At 44.6% G+C, this 17,160-nt stretch overlaps 1 protein-coding gene across 3 annotated transcripts in view; it reads right to left on the minus strand.

The window, feature by feature from the left end:
- Window positions 1-521: 521 nt before the first annotated feature.
- INTS10 (integrator complex subunit 10) overlaps window positions 522-17,160 on the minus strand; it is a 29,068-nt gene continuing 12,429 nt past the window's right edge. For 2 of the 3 annotated variants that reach the window (XM_037055500.1, XM_037055502.1), the window contains 8 exons: window positions 16,211-16,293; window positions 15,022-15,174; window positions 12,218-12,326; window positions 8,247-8,326; window positions 6,918-7,080; window positions 5,861-5,954; window positions 2,893-2,970; window positions 522-878 (listed from right to left, as the gene is read on the minus strand). In XM_037055500.1, coding sequence (XP_036911395.1) covers window positions 722-878; window positions 2,893-2,970; window positions 5,861-5,954; window positions 6,918-7,080; window positions 8,247-8,326; window positions 12,218-12,326; window positions 15,022-15,174; window positions 16,211-16,293 — 917 coding nt within the window. In that variant the 3' untranslated portion in view covers window positions 522-721. The remainder of the gene's footprint in view (window positions 879-2,892; window positions 2,971-5,860; window positions 5,955-6,917; window positions 7,081-8,246; window positions 8,327-12,217; window positions 12,327-15,021; window positions 15,175-16,210; window positions 16,294-17,160) is intronic. The other variant, XM_037055501.1, reaches the window with a different exon arrangement.

Below are 17,160 nucleotides of genomic sequence, written 5' to 3' on the forward strand. Positions count from 1 at the left end.
ACCAACACCGGCTGAGCAACGACCAGTAAGCCAGTCTTCCCAGCATTTCACGTGAGGTCACATGCAGTCTTTCCAGCAGCCACCTGTGAGGGGCGTGCCTGTCCTTGTCAGACAGCAGGCCCAAAGCACAGAGAAACTGTCCCTGGTACATGGTGAGTGAAGGGCCACCCAGAGACGGAGCTAGAGGCTGGCCCATGTGGCCCACTGTCCCCACAGCTGAAAGCCTGAGGCGCTTCCCCCGACCACCACTCCCTCTCCTAGGCTGTTTGGCAGACGCTGCCCCACCCCCCAGGGCTCCTCAGCAAATTCACTCAAGTCTATTTTGGCATAAAGGTTTTTGGTATTAAAATTTTCAGAATGAAAAAGCCTAGTATTGTGTTGCTATGTAGTATTTAACCAAAACCTGACTCTGGAAAATCAGATACGGAGGTCATGGGAGGAATGTCTTTTTGTCAGTAAAGTACACCCTTCTCAGAAACTCCTAAGAATTAAACTTTTAAAACCTCCAAATTTAGGATGATTTTTATTTACAAAACAGGCTGATTCTGTTTTACAAAAATTACAAAAAATGACTTTTAAAAAATAGAAATAGCTTCTCAGGTTCTTGGAAACTATCTTTAAGGAGCTAAAACGAAGGTGGTTTTCTTTGTACGAGGAGGTGTGAAGCCACGCCCACCGAGGCTCTGTGCCCTCCCCGCACTCCCGCGGCTGCGCGCCCCCTTCAGGCCAGAGTCTGCAGGAGCAGGATCTTCTCGTTGATGCAGAACCTGTGCAGCACCGCCATCAAGTTCTCACCACAGCGCGACACCTGGCGCTCCATGGCCAGGCGGAAGTCCTCCTTCACACCCTTGGTGATACCCCGAGTGACCGTGTGATGCCTGAGGGCAGTGACAGGGAAACAGAGGACACCGCGGTTAGCACCAGTGTCACAGCTCCGTGTGTCTGGGGTAGGAATAAAGCCTACCTCAAACCTAAGTAAAAAACTTAAAAAGAAAAGCCCTAACCAAGTTGTCCCGTTGCCCATTCCTTCCCAGAGACTTAAAACTAGAGAGACATTTTTCCCACTCAGTGAAAGAGTATTTTAAAGATCGAAGTGTTCAGTAAAGTGCCACCTGCTTTGCCTGCGAACTCCTGTAGCTCTGACATCATGCACCCCTACACTGACCTGTGTGCAGTTCAGTTAGTCTGGGCCAGGGGGCTGTACGGCTGCAGAGGCAGCAGCAGGGAGGAAGGGAACCAAAGGACAAGTCAGCTGCAGACTGAGCTTAGGCACCTGGGTCCTTGGGCTGCTGCTCCGGGAACCGCTCAGAGATTGCGCGTGGCCGCCTGGCTGCAAGCCTCTCTGCCCCCAGGCTGCCAGTGGCTGTAAGTGCTGAGGCCAGCTGGACTCAGGCCTGCCTGAAGCAGGGGGAGCTGGGGCTCCCAAGACAAGGGTCAGGCCCAGGAGGGGAGAGAGAAGCAGTCACTGAATGGCAGTCAGAGGCCAGCAAACTGCAGAGCAGATCTGGCCCACGTGCTGGGGAGACCAGCACGTTGGTGGGAGGGCCAGTGGAGCAAGGCAGGGTCTCGGACTACACTCAACACGTTGTGCTCTAGAGGGGGAAATCCCAGAAAAGTGAAGACACCAAAATGAAGAAAGGAAAAGGCAAATCTAGCAAAATTCTACAGGTGCAACTAAAAGAAGAGGATTTTTTAATACTTGTTCAGTGATTTGGTGGAGTTAGACAAACAGAAGCCATCTCCAGTCCCCACCCCTTCTGCCCTCAGACACAGTGAGAGGGATTTAAATTTAGCTGTTCATGTGTTGGCTGAAATAAGACTGTTGGAACCACTCTACAATGTTTGTTTTTTAAAACTTGTAAGTACAACAAAGTCAAAAAGTTGCAACGCAACAGAAGAAAAACCCAGCTTTGTCAGACCACTGAGGACGGGATGGGACACTGCGGTGCCCAAGGACTACGTGGTGAGACAACACTGCCACGGAGAAAACGCAGTTCTTCGGGGACATTTCTGATCAAGTCTGGCGGGTTCACTAGCTCATCAGGACGATGGCAGTGAGGCTGAGGCCAGGAGTCCCACCGGAACAGACACAGACGTTTTTAGGCTGTTCTGGGAGGCAGACTGAATCCCAAATTGGACCAACTCTCTGAGTAACCGAACGAACGTTACTGGTACTTGCAGACAATGATGGGCATTGATGGTTCAAAGCAAACTCTCCTGTTGATACTAGTGAACATAAAATGAGCTGTGTCCTGCTGATCATGGTTCAGCGTTACTGTTCCCATGAATAAATAGAAGGTATAATTATATATATCTGGTACAATAGATCTGTACCAGAGCCTCTATCCTTCTGGCAAATTTGGATAAGGGAGAGAATCAGCTGTTGTGGTCTAAATTAGCTAATAAATCTGACATTCTAGCCTACCAAATATTTTCAGTTAAGGCCTGAAAAAAGTGTCAGTGACAGGCAAATACTGGGCTACTGCCTGCTGAGACCAAAATCCTAACACTGGTCACTCATAAAAACCTAAGAGTAGATATTTACTTAAGATAAGTTTCCTTCAGTGTTTGGAATGGAATGCCTACATCTTCTCGGAGGACAGGGCTCAGTGCCTAACGTGCACTTAATCTGACCCAGTTTTATGTAACTTTCATTTTTTGGTCCAGATCCATAATGATTTTTAAATCGAACACAAAACACTGGCAACTTATGGAAAAAAATAAGAAATGTTACAATATTACAACCAGATGGTTTTGCCAAGGAATGCAGAACGAATTAGAAAATAAAGAAAGCATGAAAAAGAGCACTGAGGAACACAGAGCTGAAAACCATGGGCAGTAAAACATGTTGACAAACAGCACACTATGAGCAGGTGTTTTTCCACTTGGTACCTGTCAGCAGTCTGTATGCTGGGCTGAAGCACAGGTAAGAATTCCTGCTGCAGTAACCCCATGGGAGGGCTAGTAGGCCTTTAAAAAACAGCAAACGGCAGCATTCAAACACCCACACCGACTCACCCTGCACTGCAAAAACAACACTCCAGAGAAAATGCACAAGACTGGAAGCAGACCATACAGAGACCCCTTCACCGCCACAGGCCCCTGGCTGCAGCGCTGTCAGGAGGACGAGAGAAGCTAGAGAGCCCTCTCACTGCCCCCGCTGCTGGGCCATGTCCATGGGCATCTTGGTTCCTGGTCCCCGAGCTCAGCTCACTTGACATTTGGCATAAAAAGCAACCACTGAGGAAGAGGACGGTGAGATGCAATTGAATGGCAGTGGGGAGAGGGGTTTACATCTGAGAAGACACGTTTCAGTTCAGCCTCCTTCACTCTCCACTCTTCTCATGCCCACGCCAATCCTAGAAATAAACCTGGTGACTGTCTGTAACCATCCTTGACGGGACTGAAGCCTCGAATTGAAGAGGCCCTTCCAGAGAACTAGAGGGGCTGGCATTGTTTTTGATAAAGAAAGGTTGAGTCTGAATTTCAGAAATTACTGAGAAAAGGAAAACAGGGGCGGGGGTAAGCCTGGGCCCCACGGCTTTGCAGAATTCTGTAACAACAAAGATTCATTTCATTAGCTGGTGGTCACCATATGGAATATTATTATCCACCCTATTCCGAGCACACGCAGGACACCGTTTCCCATTTCATCCAGTCTCCTGCACCTCAAATACTGCACGTATCAGCACAGAAATGTCTCTATTTTAAAATGCCTAAGGCTGACAGGTCTACCTAACGAGTAAGGAGCTGACCCCTCCTGTGCAGCAGCCCGGGTGCCCTGGGGGTGGTACCGTACCTGCTTGCACCCCGATGCCCCACCTGGGACAGACTCACAACCTTACCCAAGGGGAGGGGCTACGCACTGCGCTCACAATCTCTCTGCCACTGAGCTGCAGGGGCCACACGAAAGGTCTGCAATGGCTTCAGAGGATTTGTTTGCAACCCAAAGGGAAGAGGAATATAGATAGTTTTACTCAAGGTTTCATCATACCTCCATTAGCAAGGGTGCTCAGGCTTATGCGGCTTGCTCCTCCCGCTGTAGGTTTGGCACAGTAATTTGGAACGTAGGCTTCAAATGAACTTTGAAACTCACACAGTGAAGACTGGGCAAATTCCTACAAGGTCAGCTCACTACGTAACAATCCTCATTCCTGCTTCCAAGCTGATGGAAGAGCAGGTTTCTGATGAAGTTTAACGGTCTAGAAATTAAGTATTGTATCGACCAACGTGGGGAGCATGTTATTCTCTCCAAAGCCTAAACACCCTTCACAGTATTATGTGGGTGTCCAAGCCTCTTGCTTTTACTCCTCATCTTGGAGGTTATCTGCATGTCCCCACCACTGTTTAGCTTAGTAAAAACTGGCAACAAAAAAAAAAGGTTCAGTACAATCAACTTTGAGATTCAGCTGTTGATTTTATGGCAACCATTTCCTCTCACTTCCACAAACAATTGACCATTATCTAATTAACGTGAGACTCAGCTGTAGATTTCATCCTAAGTAAATGGAGTTGGTTCTGCTGAGGCCGTCTCTATACTGTGATCATCTGTGTGGCGAGTGCCAATGGGAATGAACTAAGAAGCTATTAAAGGCATGTCTGTATACCCAGCCTCAAAACCTAGAAGAGAAATCACAACACAACAGGGGTTGCCTAGGCTCCCAGGTCCAAAAGTTACCTTCATTCTCAAACACGTAAAGGACCCTGTGAACCGTGCAGTTACTGCCCCCGGTTGGTCTTAGGGAAGTGATGGGGGGGGGGGTGAGCATGTCCAGCCGGCTCGCTGAAGCCACCTAATGCATAAAGGTCTCGTGTTTTTAAGACAAATCATTTGCTCTTTTATTTTAAATGTTTAGAGTATTTAGTAACATTTGTAAGATGAAGGACAACCACCCCACTTAATCTTCCCATTCTTTACACCAGATCCCACAGGACCCTATTACTGAGAGCACGTGTCTGCTATGCACCCAACTACGGAGTCACAGAAACTCAGAATGGACGTCTCTAAGACTGCTGAGCACAAATTTCAACCACTGAAAACTCGTTCATTTCACAGTTGAGGGAAGAAGGAAAACGTCTTGGGCCTTAGCAACACTTTCTCATCCTTCTGGGTTCAGTCTCTTGCAGCGACTCTGATACTGACTGAAGACACGCTGGAGAAGCAGGACGCAAAGGAGGGCGTATGGCAATCAAACTATGCGCGGCGTTCGTAGCACAGAGGATATATTACCCAAACTACAATGAGGACTGAAGGAGAGAAGCAAGATTCATGAGCTATTTAAAAATCATAAATGGTCAGTAGCTTCCTCTAGGTGTGGGAGGGCGTGCCTAAGACCCAGCACCCCGCCGTCATTTCTTGGGGCAGGTGTGTTTGTGGAGTCTAGAGACTGGGCTATTTTTCTCTGTGCTATACAAGCAATGAAGATTGCTTAGGTGGGTTTCGACTCGGTACTGAAATTCAAATACAGTTTATAAATAAAGTCTATAGTTTTTTCCTAATGAACTGTCCTAATCTGATACTTTAATTTAGCAGGCTTAATTAAAAGCACTCTATGTCTAGTCAGAAATTTGTAGACAGTCTGTAAATTTGGGGAAGAAAAATATCATGAATGAGACTTGTCTCGTGAAAAAGTTTCAAAAGTGAAACACTCCAGTTCAAATAATGTTTTATCAGAAGTGTCGTTAAGGAAACACCAAGTCTTTCTAAAGGCATCAGAATCAAATCTGTTCTCAAAAACCGAGACCAGGTTTGGATTCCTTTCTGTTAGATTTTTGGAAGGTGCAGAAACTTACAAATATTTCCCACAAGCACACAAAAGGTGAACACTTAGCGGAGGGGAGCAAGAGTCAGTCTGCTTACTTGATCAGCATTCCTTGATTGGGCAGTAACTCCAGATGGATTTTCCCACCTTCCTGAGTCCGTAAGTAGGCAAATTCCTCCAGCATGTCAATATCTGCGGGCCAGATTCAGGTTAACCACACGTAAGAAGAGGTGCCCTGGTCTCTCGGGTGAGGAAACAGGTCTGCGGTGGGGGAGGAACGACACCCTCCAGCATCTGCAGAGTCAGTACTGGAACTGGTCAGATTCCAAAGCTAACGATTCTATACCAACCGAACTACCTCACCAAGACAGACATGCTTTTCAAAGAGATAACAATCAAATGTTCTATGTGATCCTAACAGCCAAATCTTTCGTTTCTTAATAAGAAATGGAAGTGGCGCTGGGGGTGTTACATCCCCCCCAAAATTAAGAACTATTGCTCTAGGCACTTGGACAAAGATTTTTAGATTCCTTGCAACTCAAAAATAATGTAGAGATAGGCAATAAAGTATACACACCACAATGGTACACAACCTTCAATTCAGAGGTAGTCCTTCCCTAATGAACAGTATAAAATACAACACTTCTTAAGGAAGCCACTGTCGGGCTGGTTTCCAAGAGGAAAGACCCTACCCGAGTCTTCCAAGAGGAAGCCTCTTGGGTGAGTGCTCAGCAGCTGCGACAACTCTGGTGCAGAGTTCCAGCAGCTGATCCCACGGGACAGCCGATGCCCCAGGAGGCCTTCTTCTGAGAACGAGGGCCAACTAGCTACTACATTCTATGGCCAAACCAGCCACTCTGGGCCTGTTGCAACCTGTAGGCCATTCCTTCAGGCACCTCAGGTGCTGCCCCAGCAGTCGCTGGAAGTGGAAAGTGGAACAGGGATGCTGACGTTCCTGTTTGCTCACATCACGTCTCTGAAGCCTTTCGTGACTTTCCCAAGACTAATGGCCACTGTCCCACTTTGATCCTCATTCTTTCTTTCTCCACCAAAATAGTGAAAATCATTTCTACACAGAACGGTTCATTCATTTTTATCACATGCACTCCTTTAAAGAAATCAGAATATCTTAAGCTTAAACAAGAAAAAGGATACTTGTGACATAATTGAAAAAATTCTCGTATTGGAAGTTTCCTTGTTGGCAAATCTTATTGACAGCCTTCAAGAAAAGATTCTCTCCCCGCGGCCACTCTTGCTGAAGCAGCACGATCACGTGCCCCAGTGCCATGTCATCCCTGCTGTCCGTGAAGGCTCTCAGCTGCAAGACAAGGGTTTGTGCACACACGGAAGGAAAAGGCAATCACGGGGCAATCCAAATAAAATACACCCAATACCACTTCCTTTAAAAAATGCTATTCTGTGAAAATGCACAAGAGAGGTCACTGGAGTAAGAAGAGAACAAAGTAGAAAACAAACCTGCCTTGGCAAACATCACACAACTGCCTACTGAGGAGGGTGGGTCCCAGCGCGAGAAGCCTTGGCAACCCCACCCCAGCACCGTGGGAACGGTGGCTGGCAGTGTGTTTCCCTGAGCGTCCTGATGGGTCCTGCATATGCACGGTGGGCCTGAAGCTTTGAATTTGGGAGTCAGGGCAAGAGAAAGCTGAGCGGTCTGTATAACTGAGAGAAGAATTGGGGGTTTCTTTTAAGGAGACAGTTGGGGGTGGAGAGTGGGTCAGAAGCCGTGCAGGAGAGGAGTTGAAAACATGGACTTGGGGAGAAGGACAGGCAGTGAGCAACAAGGAAGTAGACGGCGGTGTGACCTGGAAACAGGCAAAGAACTCGTCTGAATGAGCAGCTGGGCCTAAAATCACGCCTTAAACAGTTTCCGTCGCCCTAAGTGAATCCGTTGACGAGTTAAGTCTGGAGTTACCACTCTAAAGTGGAGGAGACCCAATGTTGTTCCCTTGCTCATAAACCTGCCTGAGGCTGCGCAGCACCTGCAGCCAAGGGCCTGGGGTTCTTTCAAGTCCTTACGCTTTCCCAACGAGCTGGGCCTTTGCTGGTGCTCATCCTTATGCTTAAAACAGTTTCACCCACCGTATCTTTAGGATAATAAATTCACCACCCCTGTATGAATCCAACACTCCAACATTTACAACCCCTTCTGTAGCTAATAGAGTCTGAACTGTTTATCAGTTCATGAAATATTTACTAAACACTGCTATAGGCAAGCTTACTTGAATATCTGTCCCACTATTATCTGTAAACTTCTCAAGGATGGGAATCACTTCCTACGCGTCTTTGCCTCGTTCAGTGAGTAGTCAATGAACATGCGTTCACTCCTACCCGTGTGCTTTCCTCACTACCCAACCTGCACTTCCAGAGGCTAAACTAACACTGGTTCTCAAGGCAACTCATCCCGGGTCATTACAACAATATCCCAAATTAAATTTCTCTGCCACTAATCAACTTTAAGCTTACCTTAAAACAAGCTAACATTAAATGCAGGCAGTACGGCATGATAGCCTTGCTGGTACAGGGCAGAAGCTTCAGGTCCGAACCTAACAAAATGCAGTGCGCTTGTTACCACCACAGAAAACAGCTTTGAAAACCGCCATGTTTAAGATGCTTTCCTCAAAGAAAAGGACAGACGACAGTCACATGGTTTCATAAGTAGTTAAACAATTATGTTTAGTGGAAATTTTTTTTTGATTCATTTTTGAATGGTCTCTGGATCTCACTTACCAATCTTCTTTCCTAAACGTGCTTAAATATTTTTTACTAATAAGTATTTCAAATATATAAAAAATTAGAGAGCATATTACAAACACCAGTGTGCTCACCACTCAGCTTTATAAAATGTTAACATTTTGCTTTACTTTTTAAACGTTTTAATATAAAGTATCACCAATTCAGTTGAAGTCCTTGTGTATCTTTTCCAATACCATTCTCTTCCTCCCTCCCTCCTTAGAGATAACCATTCATCTCAATACAGTGCTCATCCTGCAATGCACACTGCACACTTTTAACGCAGAAACCTGCACTCGGAGACAACACTGAGGAGTGTTTTGCATGTTTTCTGTCTACCATATTAAAAGTGGCGTATCACACATGTCTTTCTGCAAATTGCATTTTCAATGGTAATACCTGTAGCTCTAAGTCACTGTTTTTTTTCTCTTGATATCTAACTGACATATAAAGTTATATTAGTTACAAGAGGACAATATAATGATTTGATATTTGTATATATTACAAAATGATTAGCACAGTAAGTCTACTTAACATTAGTCACATATAAAGTTATAAAACTTTTTTCTTCTTGTGATGAGAACTTTAAGAACTTAGCAACTTTCACATATGCCATACAGTATCATGACACAAAGCCACTGTGCTGTACACGACACTCCCAGGACTGACTTATTTTATAACTAGAAGTTTGTACCTTTGACTCCATTCAACCATTTCCCCCACCTTAATTTTCAATGGTACATGGTATTGTTTTTACATGATGCCTCGAATGATCTATCTCTTCTTCGCTGATGGGCACTGAGATTTCCAGCTTTTCACTATTACAATGCTGAAATCAACATCCTTACACATATTTTCTTGTACACTGTGGAAAAAACATTAGGCGATGGTTTTTAAACCCCAATCAAAATCTTTTCCTTTACGGTATGCACTCTCTGTAGCCTAAATCCCTCACCTAGAAGGCACAAAGGTTTTCTTCCAGGTTAAAAGTTTTAGTTTCCATATTTAAATCTTAAAATGTCAATTACCTTTGTGTTGAAAGAGAGATCTCACTTTTATTGTCACTTGACATTTGCATAATAATGTCCCAGTCCCACTTGTGGATATACTCTCTTCCCACCCTGAGCTGTGATGTCACCTCCTCCTCGGTGTTGTGTTGTCGGTCCGTCTCTGCGCCCAACTACACCATCTTAGTTCCCATGGCTTTAAAATTGGCCTTGATGTCTGCTAGACCAAGTCTTACCCACCTGGTGTGTCCCTGTTCCACAGAGATACTCAATTTTTAAAGGGGTATTTGCTGTATCTTTAAAAAACAACAACCCTTTTGTTACAGAAACTTTCAAACACATACAACATCAACAGAACAGCATAATGAACCGCCGTGTTCCGCAGGAAGCTTCCACGACGACCGAAGCTGTCATGCTTTCTTCTAGAAAGGGTGTGGGTTCCTAAGGAATCTACCTATTATCAGTGGCAAAGGTATTTTCTTCCAAAAATGTTATCATTTTAGCTCTTCCGCTTAGTCTAGGCTCCATCTCAAATTGATTTTTTGTGAATCGTGCAAGGGAGGGGTTGAGGCCCCTCTTTCTTTTCACATGAAAGCCCACTTGTCCCAGCACCACTTGCAGAATAGGCTTTCCTTTCCTCCCCGAATCACCGTGGCGCCTCCACTGAAAAGCATTTGGCCATAGTTGTGTGGGGCTATTTCTGGATTCGCCATTCTTGTGCCCATTTTGTCTTAAGAACCGGCATTACTGTAAGTCCTGCTCTCGGGTAGGGTAAGTCACCCAACTTTGTTCATCTTTCTTAAAACTGTTTTGTCTGTTCAAGATTGTATTTCTCTATAAATTTTAGAATCAGCCCTGCCAATTGCTTTCTTTCTTTTTTAAAGATGTTATTTATTTATTTATCTTTAGAGGGGAAGGAGAGAGGAAGAGAAACATCAATGTATGGTTGTCTTTTTGTGCATCCCCTGGTAGTTAGCCTGCAAGGAACCGGCCTGCAACCCAGGCATGTGCCCTGACTGGGAATCGAACTGCGATTGTCTGGTTTGCAGGCCCGCGCTCAATCCACTGAGCTACGCCAGCCAGGGCCCTGACAATTTCTATTTAAAAAAAAAAGTCTGCTGAGATTCCCACTGGGGTTGCACTGACTCTGAACACAGACTCGGGATGTGATGAGACTGCATTGCGCCTGCTGGTCTATAAACACCATTTTACACATCTTTCATGAAATTTATTCCTAAGTAGTCCAGATTTTTTATGTTATTTTATTTGGAGATTTCTTAGACTTTTCCATGTAGCTATAAATAAAGGCAGTATTTTTCAACCTTGATGCCTTTTTCTCCTTTTCTTGCCTGTTGTGTTGGTGAGTCTGTTCGAGTGAGGGGTGAGAACAGACACCCCTCTGCTTTTGCTGATCTCAGAGAGCATTCAGTGTTCAGTCTGAGGCCACGGAAGTTTCCTTTTGTGTCTAGTTTGCTAAGATTTTAAAAATCAGGAATAATAAATACAAACATAATTGAATTCTGCCTGTTAAGGCAATCATATGACTTTTAATCTGCTAATGTGGTGAATTACAGTTATTGATTTTTGAATGTGAAACAACTTTATCATTCCCCATATACTTGGTCATTTGTATTACATTATTTGCTATATTTGACTTACTGGTATTTGGTTAAGGATTTTGGCATCTATGTTCAGAATGGGTGCTGGCCTTTCATGTTCTTCTCTTGTGATGTTTTTGTTTGCTTTTGCTGGCAGAGTTATGATGGCCTTAAAACTGAATTGCAAAGTATTCCCTCTTCTTCCATTTTCTCAAAAAGTGCAGGTAGGATTGGTATTATTTCTTCCTAAATGCTGACAGAATTCACCAGTGAAGCCATCTGGAACTGGAGTTTTCTCTCTGGGGAGGTTTCTGATAACACACTGAATTCCTCTGACAGATTCAGGAGCGATCAGATTTTCTGTTTACTTTTTGGCCATTTTGGTAAGTTGCCGAGTCACTGGCACATGGGTACTCATCACTCACTCTCTCACCGCCTCCTGGTCTCCGGAGGCCCTGCAGCAACTTGCACTCCCTCTTTTGTTCCCGACCCTGGTGATCAGTGTTCACGTTCTTCCTGACCCGTCGTGTTAGGGGGTTTATCAATTTTATTAATTTTGCAGAAAACCAACTGTTGGCTTTATAAATTTTTTCTACGTCATTGATTTCTGATTGTATCGTTATTATTTCCTGTCTTCTCCTTTCTCTGGGTTTAATGTGCGCAACTTTTCCTGACATTTACGGTGGAAATTTAGATCAGTGACCATGAACCTTCCTTCCTTTCCACTGTATCACCACTAAATGTACGTACTTTTCAAGCAACGTGCAACGTGAAGTAAAGCGCAGAATAGCCCAAGGAGAAAATGTACGAGACACTCAACTAACCATCTACCTGATTCCCTAGAATGGGTGAAGGAAGGAACAAGAGTTCAGGACTGAAGAGGTAACAAACTCAATAAATGAAGAGAACTTTGGAAGAAAGACAGATTGCTGCTTATGAATTCACAGCCAAGAAAGAGTTTGGCAAGGGGTTAATTTTTCACACATTTTGTCAAGCCCTGCAGATCACAGTATTATCTTAAAAGGAATTATAAGAAAATTTCCCAGCCTTGGGCCCCAAAGCTATTTTTACAAAATAAAAATAAAACTTGTCACTGTACCTTTTCTAAATTTGGACTTTATTTTTGAAGGTTCTTCTTGAGGTTTGCCTCCCTCCTGAATGGGGAGCACCATGTAGCACATCAGATCGAGGACTTTCTCACATGTCATCTAAAGAAGATAAGGCCAAAGGAAAGAATCTGAAGTTTTCTGAAAGTAAAATCAAATCATCACACTAAAAAATCTGCACACTGGGCGACATGTGCACACAGAGGCCTGGTTTTCTAGGTGATCTCAAGATTTTCCAAGTGATCAGCATTGTTTGCTCAACAGTGCATGCAGAGAAAGTAACAGCAAGATTAAACCCATGCACCAGACCTTGAGGGAGCATAACTCATTTTCTGCTGTTAAAAAACAAAAGAACAAAACTTTCAAAGTAATCAAGTATTAATTAAACTACCAAGGTGTTAAACAACATAATGGCACCCAAAATAAGTATGTCTCTGTCTTAAAAACGTTTACTAACTCGCTGGTTAGAAGAATTAGCAGAATAGGACATACAGTAGAGAACTAAATAGCGTAGCATAGAACAGAATTTAAAACATAATAGCAGGAAGGTTATTCTGACCTTAGCTTTAAAGTGGGGGAAGAATTTAGAATGTGGAAAAGAGGAAAAAAGGTTTTCAAAGCAGGGGAGAAAGCTAGGGGAAAAAGTTGTGGATCTGTTGCAGTGACTTCCGTGAGGGGGAGGAGGGAATGGTTTGGGACAGATGGACAGATGCGGGACAGACAGACAGATGCAGCGCTGGGGGACAGAACACGCTGGTTGCAAGCCACAGAGAGGAAGGCATAACACTGCTCACTTCTGGCTACCTACTAATAGTAACAACGGGATCCCACTTAGGTAACATTTTCTGTGTGTCAGGCACAACCTTCTTATTATCTCCGTTTTACAATGAGGATGTTAAGTCTTAAACCCATGTTTCCCAAGCATTTCCAAGTCTTGGCACGTAACAGAAAGAAATATGTACAAGGCTGTCCAGAACCGGCAGCAACTGCCCTGGAGGCTCTAGTTGCCCCGGGTCTCATCTAACTGCCCTGAGGGCTGAGGGGGTATCTCCTCCCTCCCCTCTTCCATTGCCACAGGGTTGTGAAGCTCTACCTTTGGGACTGGCAGCTTGGTTGTTAAGTACTTGAACTTGAGTTAGACAGTCCAGGTAACTTGCCCAGGTCACAGGGCTTGGATGTGGAGGGGCCAGAACTTGTACTCTGGAGTTCCAGGCTGCCAACCTTTTCTATACACCTTCCCCTGACTATCTGAACCCTGGTGAACACACTCTTCTCCGAATCCCACCTTTGCACACATCTGAGGTATGCCACTTAATATATTGCATTTTTCACTGTCTTGTACTCTTCTCTCGAACTCAAATGGTACGTCCTCAAATGCAGGGATCCCATATTCCCTGCACACTGCTTGCACGCCCCTTCCCAGCAAGTGGTTCAACTCTGCGCACCTAGAACGTCAATCTTTCAAGTAAGTGGAATGCTGACAGCAATATTTTAGAAAGCAGTGACCATCATTTATAGAGATGGGGAAAAGGTTACATGCAAAAAACTCCATTGAAGGCCATGGATCAGGGTGGTGGCAATGGAACTTAAAGGCACTACACCAGCGATGTTAGTATCACCCTGAAAAAATCTAAAGGGTTAGAGTTGAGAGTCAACCATGACTGGGATGTTTCACCTCGAAGGGCCAGAGAGATAAGGAAGCTCGTATCTGGACATGTTGAGTTTGAGCTGAAGACATGCAGTTAGAGACTAGGGAATCAGACAAGTCAGAGACCAAGCAGGCCCAACAGTGGTCAGCTCAGAGGTGTGACTGATGCTCTCCAAGAGAATGAGGGTTCCTAGCTTAGTTAAATGGACCAGTTTATTCTGTATTTCCTGCTACAGTGAAGGACGGCAGCGCCCTGCACAGCCATCTACTTCTCCGTGATACACGTGTACATGTGGGTGAGCACACATTCTCTCAGGTTTGCAGAAGGAACCGCCTGAAACTTAGGGTTAGGTACCTGATAATTACCTACGTAGTGGTGGAAATGCATTTTCAATTTTAAACGCACAGACGCTACACACTCTCTAACTGTTTCTTTCTAAAACTCCTGGCAAATTATAAATCATATTTCAAAGTTCAAGATTAAAACCTTAATTTAGGGTTTTTAACCACTAAGTAATCAATTTAACATGTGCACAGATAGAACTGAAGTCTGTGTGTGAGGCTGTGGCCTTCAATCCATGCAGCACACACGTGCAGTGTGACGAACGCGCCTACCATCTGAACTAATTCAAACATTTATTTCACACAGAAGCTGAGTAAGCCACTGCGACAGGTACTGTGAGAAAGACCCAGGGTAAGAACGCTGGCCCCACTCTGGTGGGAGGGGCCCGTGATCACGGAAGGAACACCTGCCCTTGCCGCACCCCCATGGGGTGCTGTCGCCGTGGGGGAGAATCTGAGGTTCGGATAAACTAATGTCACTCCCAGTACAACAGCACTGATTCCACTCTAAAGGGATGCCAGGCAAGAAAGTAAAAATAAAATAAATCCCCCAACAAAATGGGATAATGATAAAGCACCAAAGCCCAATTGCGGGGAAGTTATTGTAAAGAGAAAATTGAGCAAAACAAAATCCCCATAATTTTCCAGCAGATTGGGTAGTAATTCTAGAAAGACCAAGGAAGACCAGAAAGACCAAATTTCAAGAAAACATGCACAGAACAGAAAAGCCACTCTAGGAAAGAGAGAAAGCCCCTGGGGCGGCTGAGTGCAGGGGGGGCGGGCCTGAGCCAGGTGTGTGGTACTCACCCTGTACTCCCCCAGGGCAAAGTGGCAGGTCGCCAGCTGAATGAGGGCCCTCTGATGCTCCAAGGTTCCCTGTCCCGAGATCTGCGGCTGAGGAAGTGATCCCTGGAGAGCTGCTAAATGATGTAGGCTGGCTATCGCCTTTTTATACTGACCCTTAGAAAGATATCACAGAAAGAAGGAAAAAAATACTGCCATTAAAAAAGCCTCCTAATTCAACTAGGCAACTAGCAAATAACCACAAACAAGGCAACTCTGCTTGATCATCTGAGCAGGAAAAACGAGACTTAGCAACAGTCTTTCTGGTCTTCTTTTTTTTTTTAAATTTTAATTTTTAGCTTATGTAGGGGTAGTGATGTAGGATTCAGTCTGCAAAGCAGGACGGACTTCTATAAGCCCAGCGCTGCTGCTGCTGCTTGTTTTTCTTAATAGACATTAAGAAAATATATACATGTTTTTACTTTTAGGGAGAGGGGAAAGGACCAAGAGAGGGAGACAAACATCCATGTGTGAGAGAAACCAATCGGCTGCCTCTCCCACACCCCCAACTGGGGACCTGCAACGCAGACCCGCGCCCTGATGGGGAATTGAGCCCAGCGGCCCTTTGGTATGCAAGTCAATGCTCAATCCACTGAGACACATCAGCCAGGGCTGGTCTTAATTCTTAAGACTGAATAAAATAACACAAGCCCTTTGATAAAGTACATTTTGAATATACCATTCCTCCATGAATACTTTACTACTAATACCACTTCTCTTACGAAGGATGGAAGCAGCAACCTGCCCATTTCAGCAACAGCGGCTGGAAGCTCGCCATCCCAGCTGGGGACTAGCTGCTCTCTCCATTCTAGGCCTAAGGAGCTCGGGAACAGCAGAGCAAGGCAGAAAGACTCCATCAGAGTAGGCGGCAGGAGGGGTGAGAGGTATCCATCTTTTATTGAAAAGTAAAAATCTTATTTTTACAAAGGAATGGACTGGAAATACCAGAAGGAACACAGAAGATGCAGCCTTGCCATTTTGGAGTTATTATGCGATGCACACGGACCCTAATTCCTCTGCCACTGAAGACAGACAGCTGTCCTCGGAGCACAGACCAGCAACCCACAGAGGGACCTTGCATCCTGCACGCCGATGGTTCGCAACAACAAGCATCCAGTACAGACACAGGTACTTGGCATACGCATTACTCTACCTGATAGATGATCATATCAGTGAGGAAGATTCTTAACCAAAGCCAAGTATCCGTCTTCCATGCCAAACAAATTCTTGTAAATTCTGAGTGAGAATTCAAAGCAAATTTACCAAAAATATGTAACAAAGAAGCAGAAAACAAAACCAACAAACTCAGCAAGAGAGAACAACTGTCAGCGAGACAAATTACCAAAAAGTGGACAGTAACCTCAGAGTTTAATTTCTAAAGCAATGGTCTAGAACTCCAATTAGATAGTGAAGTTAAAATATGGTACTTACCAGCAATACACAGCATGCTTTCAACTGGGCGCCAACCTTTACCAAGCACATACCATGTGCCAAGAACTGTTCAAAATGCTTTTCACATTTACCTCATTTACCTTTATTTTTTGAAAGACTTTATGTATTTTTAGAGCAAGGGGAAGGGAGGAAGAAAGAAGGGGAGAGAAACATCAAATGGGTGCCCCCTCTCCCATGGCCCCTACTGGGGACCAGGCCTGCAACCCAGGCACATACCCTGACAGGAATCGAACCAGCAACCTTTCAGTGTGTGAATGAGCCATACCAGTCAGGGCCCCCATTTATCTTTTAAATTACTTTGCTTCCCTCATCCCAAAAGGCCTTGTTTTATTTTTTCCCAGTTAAAATAGCACGTGGCACTAAGGGGTTTACTCATTTTTCAAAAGAATACTTGTAGATAAAGGGAAAGTCACATCCATATTCACAGTTCTAGATGTGATAAGGAGACAGAGAATGATGCTCTGTTTACTCAGAAAGCACGGCCGAGGGCCCGGTAAAGGGCGGGTGTCCACTGGCCAAAAGGAAGTGATGGGCCTCGGCTCCCACGGACAGTGAAAGTACTTCAGTTAGCAAAGTGCTGGTCATTTCTAAGAAACGTAAAAATACTTAATATTTCAGCATTATTCAGATAAAGCATATTTAGTATGTCTC

This window comes from Sturnira hondurensis, unplaced genomic scaffold (genome assembly GCF_014824575.4).
Source record: "Sturnira hondurensis isolate 20B ecotype Veracruz unplaced genomic scaffold, ASM1482457v3 Scaffold0008640, whole genome shotgun sequence".
NCBI lineage: Eukaryota > Metazoa > Chordata > Mammalia > Chiroptera > Phyllostomidae > Sturnira > Sturnira hondurensis.